Genomic DNA, 17001 nt, shown 5'->3' on the forward strand with positions numbered 1-17001 from the left:
CGTAACGTAATACTCCAAATCAATACATTAAAAAAGTTGTTATACTATTAAGGATTGGAAGATTGGTACAAGTGCAGCCATACTGCAATATGACCACTAGATAGTGCTAAATAGCAAGCATTTTACTGCAAGGGTCATCCATTACATGAGGTAATGTTATTGCAAAATTACCATAACACAGAATACATTGGTTAAAAATACGGAATATGAAATTTTCTTGTTTTAAATTGTGCCCTGCTATTCTGACATGACATATGTTTTTATGTATCCCTGTCGTAGATGTACTTAGCTAGACTACAAACATATTATCGTTCTACCACGAGTATAAAACGTCTTAAATCAAGCCGACGTAAAATATATATTTTTGTTGTCCAGACATGTTTTGAGTGGAAAGTTGAAGGTTGTATGATCGTTCCACATCCTATCCTTTCCTCAAACAGTTCCATGCTGTTAACTCACTTCCTTGCAGTGCAGAGGGCGGTACTCATTCTTTCTGAAAGACACGAGATCTCGTCAGGATAAATTTAATAATCACTTACCATTGCTGTTTTTGGATCTTTTATGGATGAACGAGAATTCTCACAGCAGTGTATTCTAGCATGTAAGTATGTTTTTGTTTTGTTGTTCCCGCCGCTATCGGTAGAAGAACGTGCGTTGTGACTCAAAAGATAGATTCCAATAGTATTTTAGAAGTGATTTCAACTTTTTTTCCACGGCTATGCAGTGATATTTCCACCGAAGGTAGCAGAGCAAGCTTGTGTTGCTAAATAAGTCCAAATTTAAAGCAATAGCTGGTGTCGAAACCGAGCCATGAATATAGGGGTTCAAACGTAAGGTAACATTTTTGTTAACATGCCAGTGTGAGGTTCAAAAACTAGTCCATGTAGCCTATGAAGATAACTGTTTTCTGTCAGCTTCTTTTGATAGCTATGCTAGAAAGTACCGAATGAAAGAATCGACTAATTCTTGTTCAAACGTAGACGTCACTGCCGGACACATTGGATACTTTAGGAATAATAATAATAATAATAATAATAATAATAATCATTATTTTGTAAAATAATAATGATCATAAAACATACTTTTACTATTATTAGAGTTGTGGTTGTTATTAGCCTACTGTCCAAAGTTAACTGAACTGTTGTAAATCCCGGGACAGGTATATGTTCCTATTGCTGACTCCCTTCATTAACAGATGCTCTCTCGCGTTATTAAACCATTAAATATCTATTTCACCTGGTAACGTTAGTTGGTGAAGACATATTCTGGGTGGGGGGCGTTAGAGTGTAAGATTGGCAGACATACTGGCTGAACGAGAGGTGGAATCATGGGGTTGTTTAAGGGCCTTTCGATACTTTTTAATTCCTAATAATTTGTTACACATCCCAGTAATATTCACGTGCAACTTTGTATCGGGTGCTGCGCATGATGTCCTGCGAAGTCTTGCCTGTATGATTGGGGGAGCAGTAAACTCAGAGAGCTATTTTTTGAGATTCCGTTAGGAATACACAGGACAGGAAGTGGAATCCCAGATGTGACATACAGTGGTGCTGTACAACATACGCAAAGTCTTTAACGACTGTACGAACAGTTCAGAACACTGTATATGTATGGTTTAGAAAACGTACTTCTCCCAGAATGAGGAAGACTGCTAAGCACATCAGTAAAAATTGAAATGGATTAATGCATTTGGGGATTGTGGGTTCTTGTTACAGTGTGTCAACATGTAATTTGTAATGCATTCACGAAAGCTCCACTGTGTGTAGTTACTGGAATGGATAAATATCAAAGAGAATATAAAATCCTTGGACTGGTGTTTGACTACTCTATGTGAAATGGCCATCGTTCAGTGGTTTAACTTTCTGCCATGCTTCCATTCCTGACCAAATTTGAGTTCAGAACTCACTACCAGATGTTTTTTCAGAAATATCATTGGGCTTTTCATATTAATTATTGTAGTCAATATGACGCATTCCATTACATGTTATTTAGCAGACGCTTTTATCCAAGGCGGCGTACAATACACTGCATATCAAGGTCATACAAAAAACAACAGAACACATCAGATAAGGACACGTTTTGCTTGTTTTATTTTGGGCGAGTAAAAACATGAAATATACAGTACCGGGATGATACATTATATTGTATAGTTATCCTCCTCATTGTATAATTTTGATTGGAACGGTCGGTTCTATGATGGAATACCTTCACATTGCTCCCGCTCCAAGGAGCAGGAAGGCACAAGGCTGCGGTGGTTTGCGCGGCCCGTTGCGATCGCGTCTCCAGGCGATGTATTTGGGGCTGGTTCCTGGCCAACTGTGATCTAACCCAGTGTGTGGGGACACAGAGCGGTAGTGCTGGGAGTGATGTGGTGGGATAGACACAAAGGGAAAAAGCTCAGAGCTCACCGCAGATGCTGCCTGGCTGGCTGATTTAGAATTTGTCCATCAGCCGGGGCAGACATCTCACGCCCAAAATCCCTGGAATCACTCACCTTGGGGCTCTTCAAAAGGCCCTGCAGGCATAGGGAAGAATGCGAGAGATGCCCGCGGCAGGTTTCTCACTGCTGGAGCTAAGGGGCATCGTGCTGGGCTAGTCATGTTGTAGCTGTTAGCACAGTGTTATTGTCAGCCCCGTTCCCATAAACCGCGGCTAAACGTGCTTCATTAATGGATGCGTTGGCAAATTGGCCGAGCTAGCCAGCCTTTGCAGCATTAGTCACCTGTGGTCTTGCTCTGAGAGAATGTGGAGAGAGGAGCTTCTTGTGAAATCTGTCTGCTGTAAAGGAAGCCTTTAGTGTCAGAGCTCCAGGTGCGTCCGTTGTCATCAGGTCACAAGTCCATCACTGCCACCTGGGCAGCTACAGTGGCCTGTGTGCTTTCTCAATAAAAGTGACAACAGTTCAAACTGTTTCTTTCTTGGTCAGGAGATGTTTTCCGTCTTTAGATTTTACCAGTAATGTGACTGGGCTAGTGTCTGAGGCCGGGGTATTTCTTTTACTCACAACCAGAGCCGGGGGCTGGCATGGCTTTCTGCCTTTGTCAGCCGAATCCCAGAGCTTTGAGTTTCCGTGCTGTTGTCCAGCATAGGCTGAGGGGTTTGGCAGCCGGTCTGCCTGTTTTCTTCTATCTACAGTATATTCATCTCAACTGACCAGCAGGTTTGCCCTTTTATTTGGGGAAACAGTCACCTCAGGTCTCAGGATAGCAGACTCCGTGTCAAGGACAACAAGTGTCAGGCCAGTTTAGGATGAAACGAACCCAGCAAAAGGAGAGCAAGAAAATGGTCCTATAAAACCACCGGTGCAGTCGTTTGATTATAGCTATGGCCTGTAAACGGTCCGGAGGTCTCTCGCTCGCCTGTTCGCCCGCACACAATGACCCCTAAACGAAAGAGAATATGTTTTTAATGAAATGATTGAGAATGCAGGGTGAAGGGTTTTACTGCCCAATAAAACTCGGTTGGATGTCAATTTATGGAGAAAGCAGGGCATATTGAGCACGATAATGTTGGGGGCCAGCACTGAAACTGAAGCACTGAAACCTACTGGAACTTCTCACCAATGTGTTTTTGTTTCGTTCGACCGCCATTGGCTGCGTCTTTGCCGATTTCAGCCTTTTCCCCGGCGCTAGGGTATGATTTTTTAGTTATTTACAGTTCGCTGTACATGGCCTTAATTACATCTTGGGTAGAGCTGGCTCTGGAGATGTGTTCCAGATGTGAGCTGGAATTTGGAGGGCTTTCTAAAGTAAAGAAACATCGTTCTGCTGGGGAGGAATGGAGGATCTGGAGTCTGAGATGGGGAAGAGGCAGGGATCGGGGAGAAAAGGGAGAACGGGGGCCCCTGCTCCGTTTGCAGGCGTGGACTGTGTGTCTGTCCGTGTGCCATTCGAGGAGAAGACATTGTGTCTGGCACTCAGTCAAGATAAGAAACGGCACAATCGCCATTCAAACTTTTGCATCGTAAAGTGTCCGGAGGGACATTTGCAATGCCTTTATTTGGTGCTTTGCTTGCATTGTAAATACAAGATTGCTTGTAATATGATCAGGGCTATCAATTAAGGAATAAATTATTATGTAGAAATGCATACATCCTAGGCAAAGGTTTTCAAATAACTCCTTTATCCTCTGAAGAATGCTTGTTCGGATATATCTTATGTCACCTGAAAAGTGTTCATATAATGATATTAAACTTCAATTTAAAGTAATCTGCTGTCTAATTCAAACATTCTTTTATGAAATGTGGCTTATGTGACAGATTCAGGCCCTAAACTTGTGTAAATATTTTTATTGAACGCTTGTATGGTTTGTCTGTACTGTGGGAAAAATCCAGAAGGTGGTGCTTAATATTTGTAATAGGATTATTGAGAGATTGTGTCGGCTACACCTGCAGGCTGAGTGTGGATCTGAAAGGGATTCTCTCTAAGGCTTTAAGGACAGCACATTTCATCGTGAGTTTTCAGTGGGCCGTGGTCTTCTGCACACCGCTGGGTCAGCGTGGAAAATGTTTCAGGAAATACCGGCCTTTTTTTTTCTTTCTTTCTTCGAGAGAAAAAATATGGCTGAAATTCCTCCAAACCTCTGCAAAGAAGGTGGGATAGGACCTCCATTTAAAGGGTGAACACATACATTAATATTAATTGGATGACATTCATAGAGACACATTTTCTGTGAATAATCGTACACTCTACATTTCATCGTCCTGTTTGCCATCTGAAGGGTTCTCATGTCAGAAGGTTTATTAAGATTGACGCTTTTGCCTGCTGTAAATATGGTGCCAACGCTGCACCTCTTAAAAAGGAAATGTTATAGACCATGTCAGGTTTGAAGGGGAAAGTATGAAATCTGACGAAGCACTGATCGTATGAATGAAATTATGCTGCATATTTCTGTTAAATATGTGCAGACTAAACTAGGTTCATGTGCTTTCCTCTATTTTTTTGGTGAAACACATTTTATAAACAAACTGACTTCCTGCTAGGTCTGCCAGGCCAAATGACCTGATTTTTGTTTTTTAGCAGTGTTCAGTTGAATAAACATTTTTCATTTTGTAATGACACAAATATGCAGCAGGGACTTTGGCCTTGTGGTTGTTTACATTGACACACAAGTTTCTTGAAAGAATGAGAGGCTTGGCTAAAGGCCTAGCAGAGCAGTTGTTTTTTGTTTGTCCCTGGTTTAGCCAATGTCTATTCAGTCCAGGGAAAGAGGCAGGAATGAAGGAAGAGGCTTGTCTCTGTGCCTCATGAGTTTCTATGGTCTCATTTAGCCATACATCAAAGTGATCTAATTCCTGTCACAACAAGAAGTGTCTTTATTTCCCAGCAGTCACTCCACTGACTGGATATCTGCGGCAAGATAACGTCTTCCACATGATCACCATTCAAACTGTCAGTCTTTGTGCTCTGTCAGTGCAGTAATTAAAGAAATACGGCCATGATGGAGCGCTGATTTGTGGAAGCTGTCTTTGGCAGAGATGGGTGGCTGGAGTTGGTGCGACGGGGCGGAGATAAAGACATCTGTTTTGCCTTTGTTGATTCAGGCTTTCAGGCCCTGCCACTCCTGATTGGCTGAGCCTGTTGTTTGTCTGACTAGATGGAGTGAGCTCTCAGCCAGGGCGCCCCTCACGCCTCCTCAGGGCAACAACCCCCCCACCCCACCCACACACACACACACACACACTCACACACACACACACACCCCCCACCCCACCCCCGCCTAATTACCACAGAGACGCTGGGTAAATCCACACTAAAGCTGCCAGGCTGAGACAATGGCAGCAGGCTGTGAAGATTATGTGTCGGAGGGAGGAGGCGGAGGAGTAGGAGTGGGAGGAGAAGGTGGTGGAGGAGGAGGAGGAGGAGTGGATGGGGTTGGAGCGGTTAGGAGCCACAGGGCGGACTGTGGGGAGCTAACCCGTCCCATCCCACTCTAGGCGGCCCGTCAAAGTTAGCCGAGACGCAGTGTGCCTGGGAGCAGTCTTCATGCGCAGGGCCGCTTATGGGAGAACGCGTGGCTGATGACCCACACCCGGCCTTGTGATTCCTCACCCCGGGCTCCAGAGGCAGGATGAAGTAGAGGAGATCTGTCTGTCTCTCTCTGTCTCTCTCTCTCTCTCTCTCTGAGGCTCTTTCTCGCTGCCTTTCTTCGTCTGTGAACAATGGCTGGATTTTATAGCTGCCTGCGGGGGGAGAAGTAAGTCTGCGGCGTTTTTTAAGTAAACACGCGGCGCATTTGTGGGGCTGATTTCCTGTCAGGGACGTGGGGGTCTCGCTGCATTGCTGGAACATGTCGTGTTCTATTAGCAAACGGGCATTCTGCTTGTTTATCCAGTGAGGCTTCTATGTAAAATGGAACAAGCCCAGTTTTTCTTTGTGCCTTTGCTAGTTTGTTTTGTGAAAATGAAGCACGTGTCTTGTTTGTGAGTGTGTGTGTGTGAATGTGTCCACGTGCGTGTGTGTGTGTGTGTGCGTGCGTGTGTGTGTGTGTGTCTGCATGCATGTGTGGGAGTGCGTTTGTGTGTGTGTGAGAATAACCTTTTTTTGAATGACTACACGATCATTATTTGCCCCTGCTCCCTGTGGAATACTCTCATGGTGTTCGTCTGGTTCTGGAGCGGCAGCAGGGCAATAGGCTGTCTGTGTGATCAGGACTGAGGGGCCAGGTGTTCATACTCAGCTGAGGAGAGAATGGGTTTGTGTGAGAGGTGTCTGTGCAGGAGCTGAGAAGAGGGCTTGTTTAAACACGGACAGAGTGTGCCGATGATTTCTGTCTTCCCTTTTCCTGGGACCACATTTTTATTTTTATTCATAACTGTGTAAAAAAAAAAAGGTCCTATAACTTGAATGTCTTTTTTTGTTTTTGCTGAGAATTTCAACAACTGAACATTGTTGAAACATTGTACTGAACAATACAGTGGAGAGCAACAGGTTTGAGGCATGCTCACTCCCCTTGAATTCTTGCGTTTCCCAGTAGTTTCACCATGGTTGCATGTAGTCATCCTGTTACTTCTTTTTTAGAAGTTAGTTAGCCATAGTGATGTCACCCTCCAGTTTCAAAGCAGGCCAATGCTTTGCCTCAGCTTTGTTGTGGCAGTGTTCACCAAACCCAGTTTGAAATTATGTGACCTACTGGAACTGGGAACACCACGGCCAATGGTTTGGACAGCATCTGTTTTTCATCTGTTTTCAACATTCATTTGTTGATGTTCCCCGTCTAACTCAAATCTTCCCTGTTGTCTCCTTAGTGCCTTACCATTTGAGCTTCCAGCTGCTGCTATTTCATGGAATTGGTGCCTTTATCTGGCTACGTCTTTTTCTTGTTTCAATCTGGGAAGTAGCCTAATTCTCGTAGAAAAATAACAGATTGCCTTTCCTTTATCGAGCAGCCAAGTGTGAAAAGTGTCCTGCTTCAAGTTTGGCCTCTTTTTTTGTCCTGAGTTACACTAACAGGAAGAAATGGAGTGTTTTGTTCAGGCTAGGCTTTGTTTTTTTTGTGGTGTTGTGTTTGTTTACATAGATCATCTCTGGGTGTTAGTTAGCCTTAGTGTCGGCTCCTTTGATCCATGCCTTGTGTCTGAGGCATGCTTGAGACCTTTATGATGTGGGGTCTTCTGTTTTAATTCAGACCCTGTCTGTTTGCTGAGCAGTACAGTAGGGTAATAAACTCACCCAGCGGGCCCTCTTGCAGGTAGAAACCTTTCCTTCGGTACCACTCTTACTATGAAGGCAGCTGTCCCAAATAATTTTTACAAACAAATAAATGCCAACATTTAGTTAATTGTTTGGGGTAAACTTAACATAGATTTCCAACTAGTGATAGGATTAAATTATTTAAAAAAATATTTGTTTTCTAAACATACCAGAAAATTCACAAACTATTTACATGGATATCTAATTTTTCATCGGTCCAGTGTTGTTAATGTTCAGGAGCAACAGGAAGTGCACCATATACATACTATCTTTATGACTGGAAGATTCGCTGACTAATTCTTCTGCAGAGAATCTAACAAGTCTGGCTCATTGTGATTGTAGTTGGTTGATGACACATATGCTTCTTGGGGATGCTTCATAGTTTGGTGACTGGTGATTTTAGCAAGTTATGGAGCCTTTGTTATTGAATAAAGAATGCGCATCAGAGACGTGTGTTCTAAAAGTCAATGTACAATACTCTTAGTACAAGGACGTCAGTGATATTTACCAGGCTGCTCTGAGCATACCAGGCTCCAAAAATACTTTTGTTTAGCTTGGCACGTCAGAGTTGTGTGTTATATCACCTACAGCAGATGAATAAATATCAGCCTTTCTACAAAAACTTTTTCTGTGACGGCAAGGACAGGAAGATAAAGACTTTCAGGGAAATGTTTTATTTCAGTAGAGATAAAAATTTGCTATCTCTACCATATATTTTTGATGAATATACTCTTGGCTTATTTTGTGGTGTGATCTGCACACTGGATGTCAAAAGATGTTCCCTCTATGATTAATGGAAGTATTTACTTTTTTCTTCTATAATCTCTCCCAACACTGAGACCTGAGCCAGAACTGCTCTGTGATTGGACCCAGGACTGTGCTATGATTTGGCTATTGTACTATGTTGGGACCCAGTTCTGTGATGTGACTGGGTCATTGTGCTGGGTTAGGGCCTAGAGCTGTGCTTTGATTAGGTCATTGTGCAGTGTTGGGACTTAGAGCTGTGCCGTGATCGGGTCATTTATGGATCTCTGACTGCTTGGGTATCTTGAGACTGCGGTAGGTACCCTCATGGATGGACAGCTTAATGGCTCATGCCATTAAGGCGCTGTTCTCGTGCTTAGATGAGTCCTACAGTCTGGGATCGAATCCTGACCGTGCCCCTGCCTGCTGTGCCTGCTGCCATGCAGTGCTAACGCATCACCCAGGGATCGGGATCGGGATCGGGATCCGTGTGTCGTCGCTCTCTAGCGCCCCCTCTGCCTGATTGTGTACCTGCGGTCTCTGTGTTAAAGCTGCACATGAAGCGTCTTCCCCCAGCTCATGTCTGATTTGGCTTACAGGTGCCGTGCGAAAAGAATAAACTGGCCACATCACATGCTTCAGTGTGGTTTTCACAGTGTGAGTGTAGCTGCATACGATTGGCCATTCCAAATTTATAAGCGAGCTAGAAAAAAAAAAGCAGAAATTAACCATAAAAAAAATTCAACAAGGTTTTCTGAAAAATTGGCAGTTGTTCACCTGAGTTTATCATTTAGGCCTCACACATTTAATCAGAACAAAAACTACTGTCAATTGTCTGAAAAACCTTTTTGAGAAGGCCTTCCATAGTTTCATAGCATGAATCATACAATACATAAATGTCTTTCACAAAGCTGATATGAAACTACTTAGTACACAAACCTTGTTCTCTTATGATTTACCCATGAGGCTTCCTGGGGTGTTTGTGGTTGCTAATGTGTTTCAAATCAATAACTACATTGGAGTTATAGCATTTTAGGACTATGTAGCTAAGGGGCTCATGGCACTCATCTTACGAAACATAATTGGAACAAGGGTTACACACATTTGTAGAGGATCAAAAATCCTGTTGTAGTGGATTAGTATTAGAGCAGCTTCAGCCATTGAGGTGAACGGTGGACTTTGTCTGATTCATTTCTGTTGGAGTTACCAAAGAGGGGTTTAGTGAAGTGTAGTTTCAGTGTTTGTGATCCTAATGGTTTTGGAGTACTCCTGTTTTCCGTGATTTCTGTTGGCAGCACTGTGGGTGGTATTGAGTCTTTCCTTGCTTTGGACTTTAGTTCCAGTTTAGTTGCTGTGGTTACGTGCACTGTACTATTTTCTGAAGATGTGTTGCAGTGTTTAATAGAGTTCTGTATATATCCATGGCATGATGCCTGTGTAATTTCTACTACTGTCAAATTGGGATTCTCAACCTGCAATTAAAGGCATTTTGGTGTGCCACCAAAAACAAAGCATCCATTTCTCTCTCAGTCAGTTGGCTTGAGCAACAACAACATCGAACAGCATGGTCCATTCTATTTTTTATCCCCTAAAACTGCAGTGTGAGAAGATAGGTGTATAAAAACATTAATCTGTCGAGTGCAGAATGCAGAATTTTGTGCATATTTTAGCCATTTAAAGAGGTTTTAATAATTTTTTGTCTTCACAATTCCAAGTGAGCATTCTAGAACTCCACTGCTTTCAATCGCCAGAAGTGATTGTCACATCTGCATTAGAATGTTCAGTTCAGAACATTCCATTCACATTCGTGATCTCACACCTTACATGGCTGTTGATGGGAGACCGTTCTAATCCATAGAATAGGCTAATGGTGGATTTAAATTGCATGCCGTTGGGTGATTGTTTTGTCAACATCAGCTGTGAAAGGCCAGAGGTGTTGCAGCGAGTAGCCTGTACAGTACGTAATCGCCGGTTATTAGGGTGGTCTCGTTCAGATGCCTGTGTAAGGTATTTAGTAATCCACGACTGCATAACCGAGGTGACACAACATCTGACGGCTTTTAAGACACGTCTGTCAAAACAAAACAAATGTGTGAAGCAAAGAATGTCTTTTGGTGATAGCTTGAGGCTTGCTTTAAATTGTCACAGCAATAAAGCACTGCTTTAATTGCATAATTACAGTGAAGGTGAGACGTGGTAGTTCTGGTAGTTCAACTTTCTAGTTATCACTTAATGATTATGTGTGTAGCCAGATTAATGACCAGATGAATTCCTCTGCACATGTTGTGTTTTATTAAAAGGCAGATACGCTGCCTTTGCATGTCTTTTCTATTATAGATCTATAAAATACACTTTTCACTTTGGTGTAATCTAAGGACTGTTCAGTCCCCTCCCCCACCAGCTCTCTCCGCTGAAATCCCACAAAAGTGAGGAAGTAAAGAGAAGGACTTCATGGCGAACGCTAGCTTTGGACCCCGTCCAAGGTCAGTCCATTAGCCCCCACTTGCCTGCCCAGGCTCTTCGTTTTACTGGGGACCGTTCGCTGAAATGTTCTCTTGTGAAAACGGAGCTGTGCGTCTCCGGGGGCGGGTCAGAGGGCCATGGTGTGGGAGACCAAATGCGGAGGTCCTGATTGGGCGGAGAGGGGACGGGTCTGCTGTGGGAACCGTCCGACGCACTGTCCGTCACGTCCGCGTGTCTCTCTCAGACGGAGGTCGGTACACATCCCGTCGCCGGGGTCACCCGACCTTCCACTCGCGCATAGCAACCGTATGTGTGTGTTGTTGTTCCAGAAGTTTTACTTTTCCGTGTAGATAGCCGCTCCAGAAGTTTACTTTGTGTAGAAAGCCCACGTCAGGCAAAGGGCCAAGTCTCTGAATCACTGAGTTTCGACGAGCCCCGTTTCTTGGCTTGGCTTGTAGTAAATGGACAGAGCAGAGTGCCTCCGGATGGCCGTGTGTCTGTGAATCCTCTGTGAATCCTCTGTGAATCCTCTGTGAGTGGCCGCGCCGTGTCACCCTCTTGAGTGTGACCGAGGCAACGCTGCTTGACGAATGGCCGTCTTTCGGAGGACCCCTCCGCTGTCAGCAGATTCCCAGCCTCTGGCTCTGTGGGACAGGCCCTGAATTATACCGGCCCCTGACCGGCATTCCGCAACGTTCCCGTCTAACCCGGCCATGGATCTGGTCTGTGCATTCTCGCCGGAATGTTTTAAACCATTCCCAGAGCAACAGCTTCGCCACTAACCCTAAATTCCCAGCATTCTTTGCTGCTGCGAGTCTGATTAATAATTGAAAGCAAAGGTGAATTGGCTGTAGATTGTCTGCTGCTACTACACTGTGTGTTGTGCTTGGCAAAAGGTTCCCCTGATAAATCTGCTTGGAATTCTGTCTGTGACTCCACATATGCTCCACATAAACTCTGGTGAGTGCCTTTCCAGTGTAGCCTTTACAGAAGGGAAGGCGGAAAATGCGCAGTTCAGTATCACCCTGTTAAACACGCGATTTTTCAGAGTTCTCAAAATCTCCCTGGGCTTTTAACAATCAAAAATCCCATATTACTGCCAAACCTTTATGTCGAATATTTGGGTGTGCTTAACATGCATGACAGAAAGGAAACACTCCTACATCGCTGTGAGTAATGTTAAGATGGAGAGTGCTCATCCAGCAATATGTCAGTCGTGCGCGACCGTTTCTTTTTCTCGTCAACAACCAGCCGAGTTCTTTGCCAGGACTGTAACCTTGTGCGGATCTGTTACTGTAAACACGAGGGCTTGCTGTTGTACATGACATCTCTCTGGTTTTGGAACAGCGCGTTTCGCCCGGCGCTGTACCCGAGAACAGAATGTTCCGGGCCTGTTGCTGGGACATTCTCAGCACGGCCGTCGTCCCCCCCCCCACCGTAAGTCTCGCCGCTTTAATCTCCGGCTCCGAACATGGCGTCGCTACGCAATCTCAAAGTGTACGGGGTAGCTGGAGTACTCTTTGTGTCCGACGTCCATGTGTTCACAATCAGCGGTTTGAGTTACGGGCGGAAACAGGGCCGGTATTTGGTTTCACGGTGTGATTTGTAATGATTCTGAATGGCGGCAGCCCGTAATTGGCTGTGTCCACGGCCTTGCTGTATGAGCTGATTTGTCGGGGTGGAGATCTGTTCTCGTTGCGGGGAGGTCCACGGCTCCCGTTTCCAATCGCTTATTTTTCCCCTCCTTTTTCTTTTCCCTGCTCCTGACCAGGGAAGCGATTGAGGTCCACCATCTTTATGGACATTCCAACCCATGAAATGTCCCTTAGTAGAAGTACAAGTTTCAGCAAGGAAACGTGAGGCCATCCGTTGCATTTCTGGAAATCCTGGCGTATAAATGATTGACTTGTGGGTGACTGACGTTTGAAGGAGCAAGGACATTCCATTTGAACAATTCGCATTTTCTCAATTTCACCGGCTTCACTGCTTTTTCTAGCCTCTCGCGATGGGTGGAGCAAGGAAAAGAAAAAAGAGGAGAAAAATGAGCGATTGGATCGAGCCCCAGTTTGGTAACGAGCCCCAGTTTGGTAACGAGGGCATTTTGTCTGCTGACGCCTGGCCCAATTGGGGCAGGCACCTCGGCACCCAGAACCTAGAGTGAAAAGGGGCGTGTTCTACTCGGATTGTTTTGTCTCTTGATTTTGTTTATTGGCTTGTTTTGTAGACATTTCAGGAAACGCAGCTCATTAAACTGCCTGTGCCCTCGCATGCTACACCCTGCTCATTGTCAGTGAAGATGTCAGGTCCACAGACGGCACTGTGAATCATAGCCTATAGTATATTATCCATACACACACACACACACACACATCGTGGAAATGAGGATGACATCCGTTATCTTTCAGTACCATCTGATAAGATTTGTTGTGTTTGAGCATTTTTATATTTATTTTTCTGCCTGCCCAGGGAAGACATGTTAATTTACATAAATGGGGCAAAAGTGTGTGTGCATGTGTGTGTGCACATGTGTGCGTGTGTATGTATACCGGAGTGGGAATTGGCTTTCTATTGGAGTGTATTCTTATCCAAACAATGTATGTATATTTGACATATTTCTGGTTATTTGATCAAAGCTAGTTGGGGGCAGAATCTATAAACGTAACCATATAAATTGCATTAGCCAGAAACCTCAGTTGATTGAAAATACACAGACAAGATCATACAGTAACATAGGGTAATCTAGTCCATATATTATCGTGGATGTCTGTATTGTTGGAGGCTTTATGTCTGTATCTGAAATAGCATGGTTGCAGTATCTTATTTCTTGGCCTTAGCAGTGTACTGACTGAAGGCAGTTTTAGTATTGGAAGTAGCACTGAGAAGGCAACTGCAGATCCAGGCCCAAATGTAGCCTCTCAAAGAATATTTCCATCTTAGTGTCATCTTAACTCTGATTTTAATATTCATTGCAAAAATATACACCCCTAATAGGCTCACCTGAATGCTGATGGATTTAAGTTTTGGCGACTATCACTGCAAGATAATACCTTCTGAATATTAGATCTGTATCATAGATTAGTGCGAATGAGATCATATTATAGACTCCTGGCACAATGACTAATACCAAATCTGGAGGGAATGAAATTGTAAACCATTTCTCCAGATAGAAAAGTTATATATACCTCAGTGCATGCTTCTGTAAGTGCAGATTTCAGGTTGTAACATGTCATTTATTTTATCCCAATTACAGAGAACGTTCATCCTCCCCCTTCAGTGTGGAATAGCTGAATTCTGCATATGTCAGTTTCGTTTTTCAGTTTGAGATCATTTTTGTTTAAATCAGGCACTCTATTTTTTGTATTTCTCGGATACCCAAAAGATCTCCAACACAACACAACCCAGTTTATAGATATGTTAGGTTATTCTGTTGGCATATATATAATATGAATTCAAAAACATGAGATCAATCTTTAGTAGGTATTTTGTAACACTGTATGAGATTATGTAAGTGTTTATTGGCAGTTTACCAAAATGATTTATGTAAGGTTTTCACATGTAGAGCTGTTAAGGACATTCTAAAGTACCTTTCCAGGTTACAGAATAATGGGCCTCATACAAGAACCATTGGTACGAACAAGATTTGTTCTTATATTGGTTAAATCTCTCATTCACCACTTCCCTTCATTTTCTTTTATTCAAAATCTTCCCTTAGGTAATAATAACATTTTGGAGTGGTCCTGACCTGTCGAATGAGTCATATGAACAATAGCCTTGAGCATGTCATGACAGCTCTCCTGGCACACAGGACTCTGATCAAACTCAAAAGAGGCATTGCAGATCAAATATGAATCAAGATTCAGCAACTCCATTGCATATTTGTTAACTCAAATGTTTTCAGAAACGTGTTTCAGTGGATTGTTTAGGAGAAAAAAGATAAAGTTTATCAAAGGTCTGCCAGGTTTGCCAAAAACTAAGGAACCGCAGTCAACCCAATCGGGTATCAGTTGTCCTTGATAATCCAATTTTCCATCTATCTGACAGAACCCACCTACAGTACCAGAAATACTGTATTATAACAGGCATCTTCATTTAGGACAGTTGTCTGAAGTTTGTTGAATCCGATGTGGCACACTCATATGACCCCTTTGTTTGAAAAAGTTTAAATATAAAGAAAATGTATGTCCCGTTATGTAGTCCTACCTAAGACCCACTTCACTTACCTTCCATTCCTCTTCCTGGGTGAGGTGTTAATGTCCATTTAAAATAGTCGCATTTGATAATGCTGCCATTTCTAGCACATCCAGTTCTCTCGCTGAATTTCCATATGTTACATACCATGCCTTTAGTACTTTTAGGGCTTGTGGACTGAGCTATGCCTGATGTTTTGGTTAAAGCTCATTTTAAAGGGTAGTCTCTTTGCTAATACTTTCATTTGGCAGTCTGATATGCTGTTTACCATAAACAATCTAAGGATTTGGTCTCCAAAATCTCAGGCAATATGTGCTAACTTTATCATAGGTGAATGCACCCCTTATATGATTGGATTCAAGTTAACATACTGTAAGATATGCATTCATGTAGTGTTCTCTGCTAGAGTGCTTTTCTTTTATTATTATGTATTATTAAGTTATTATTCATGAGCTGCTCACGTCCAGGCCGGGTGTGGTTTGAAATTCTGGGCTAGAGAAAGGCATATAACCCCAGTTGCTCATATCTGCCTGATAAAACATGCAGCAGTAATGGACTCTTGTGGGAGCTGAGCCCCCTGCTCCTATCTTTGAAGTGATAGTCTCGTCTTCAGGGCCCCACCAGGTTTCTGTGCAATGCAAACAGGAAGCCAGGCATTTGGACTTAATTGTATTTGAATCGTTCTCATTAAAAGGAGAGTAACTGCTTTAGCTTGGCGAACCCGGGTCTAAATTGCTTCCACATCCTGTTTAGCCGTCCCGGGGTCTTGCAGTCTGTCAGAGATGCTCCGGCCTGTTTCCTGGAGCGAGGCCGCTGGATCCCCTTCAGCCGCGCTGGGAGCGCCAACATCTTCTGACTATCTGTCACAGACGACATCTGCTTATCAGAGAGAGCGTCTCCTCCTACCCCGCCACCCCCCTGCCCACTGCCTCCGCTCTCTGTGTGTCAGTCATACACGGCTGGCCTCTTCCCACCGTGATAAAGCCCTGCGTTCGTCACCACCCAAAACCTGGCCCTCACCCCAAGTCACCTCGCGTAGGGTCCAGTCTTCCTTTCCCCCGTGACTTCACATGTCTTTCTCCAAACTTGCCATTGCTAATTTTGCTTGTGTTTTACGATCTGTCAGTATTATTGTCTAGAGGATGGGTGCATGAGTGGTTCTCAGGCTATACGGATAGCAGCTGTATATTTCAACATTTGACCTCGGGCTCTTGTTGTGTTTATGTGACGTTCTTAGTCTGCTGGGCCGTTTGTGAGAAGTGACGGGTCGAGGCAGACGCTGATTTACTGTTGCTGCAACGTTAGCAATTACCCCAGCCGGGTCCCGTTTTACATAACGGCTACGTTTCTGCCGCAAACCGCGCACCGTGTGGACTTTATGAATTAACAGATGGGGTTTGCCCAGCCGGGGGTGTTACAGCAGCACTTGCTGTGTTGTCACAGGGGGCAGAAGAGGATGAGGAAGAGCGAATTCTCTCAGAGTCTCTGTGACGGCGAGGGTGAAGGAGGTTCCACTCTGCTCGCTGCTCCAGAAGTGACTGATGTCCGTCTTTCTGTCTGTCTGTCTCCGGCAGTGGCAACAGCATGGCATCAGGACCTCCAGATGTGACGGCCAGTCAGGAGACGGCAGAGACCCCGGAGGAGTGTCAAGGTAAAGGGCCTGAAGGGCTTCTCTCGTGAGGCTGTGCTATGAAACGCGATGGCTGATCTGCTTCCCGTTTAATGATGGTGTCTTATTTCAGGGTAGCCTGAAAATCGTTTGTTTGAAACTCGGTCCTCTGTGAGCAATTCAAAAGGAAGAGAAATATTTATTCCAAGTATAAATTACGGCAATGTAGATTTACCAGAAGTTTCCCGGTGTTTCTTATTGTCTTAAAACCAATGCGAGTTTAAATTATGCTCAGAAAAAGTAGGC

At 43.9% G+C, this 17001-nt stretch overlaps 1 protein-coding gene across 2 annotated transcripts in view; it reads left to right on the forward strand.

The window, feature by feature from the left end:
* Positions 1–420: 420 nt before the first annotated feature.
* Positions 421–17001, forward strand: part of zgc:66433 (uncharacterized protein LOC321250 homolog) — a 37597-nt gene continuing 21016 nt past the window's right edge. The window contains exons 1-2 of one of the 2 annotated variants that reach the window (XM_061234706.1): positions 421–601; positions 16661–16737. In XM_061234706.1, coding sequence (XP_061090690.1) covers positions 16671–16737 — 67 coding nt within the window. In that variant the 5' untranslated portion in view covers positions 421–601; positions 16661–16670. Of the gene's footprint in view, positions 602–5920; positions 6196–16660; positions 16738–17001 lie in introns of those variants that run through there. The other variant, XM_061234704.1, reaches the window with a different exon arrangement.

The sequence above is a fragment of the Conger conger genome, chromosome 3, assembly GCF_963514075.1.
Source record: "Conger conger chromosome 3, fConCon1.1, whole genome shotgun sequence".
Taxonomy (NCBI): Eukaryota; Metazoa; Chordata; class Actinopteri; order Anguilliformes; family Congridae; genus Conger; species Conger conger.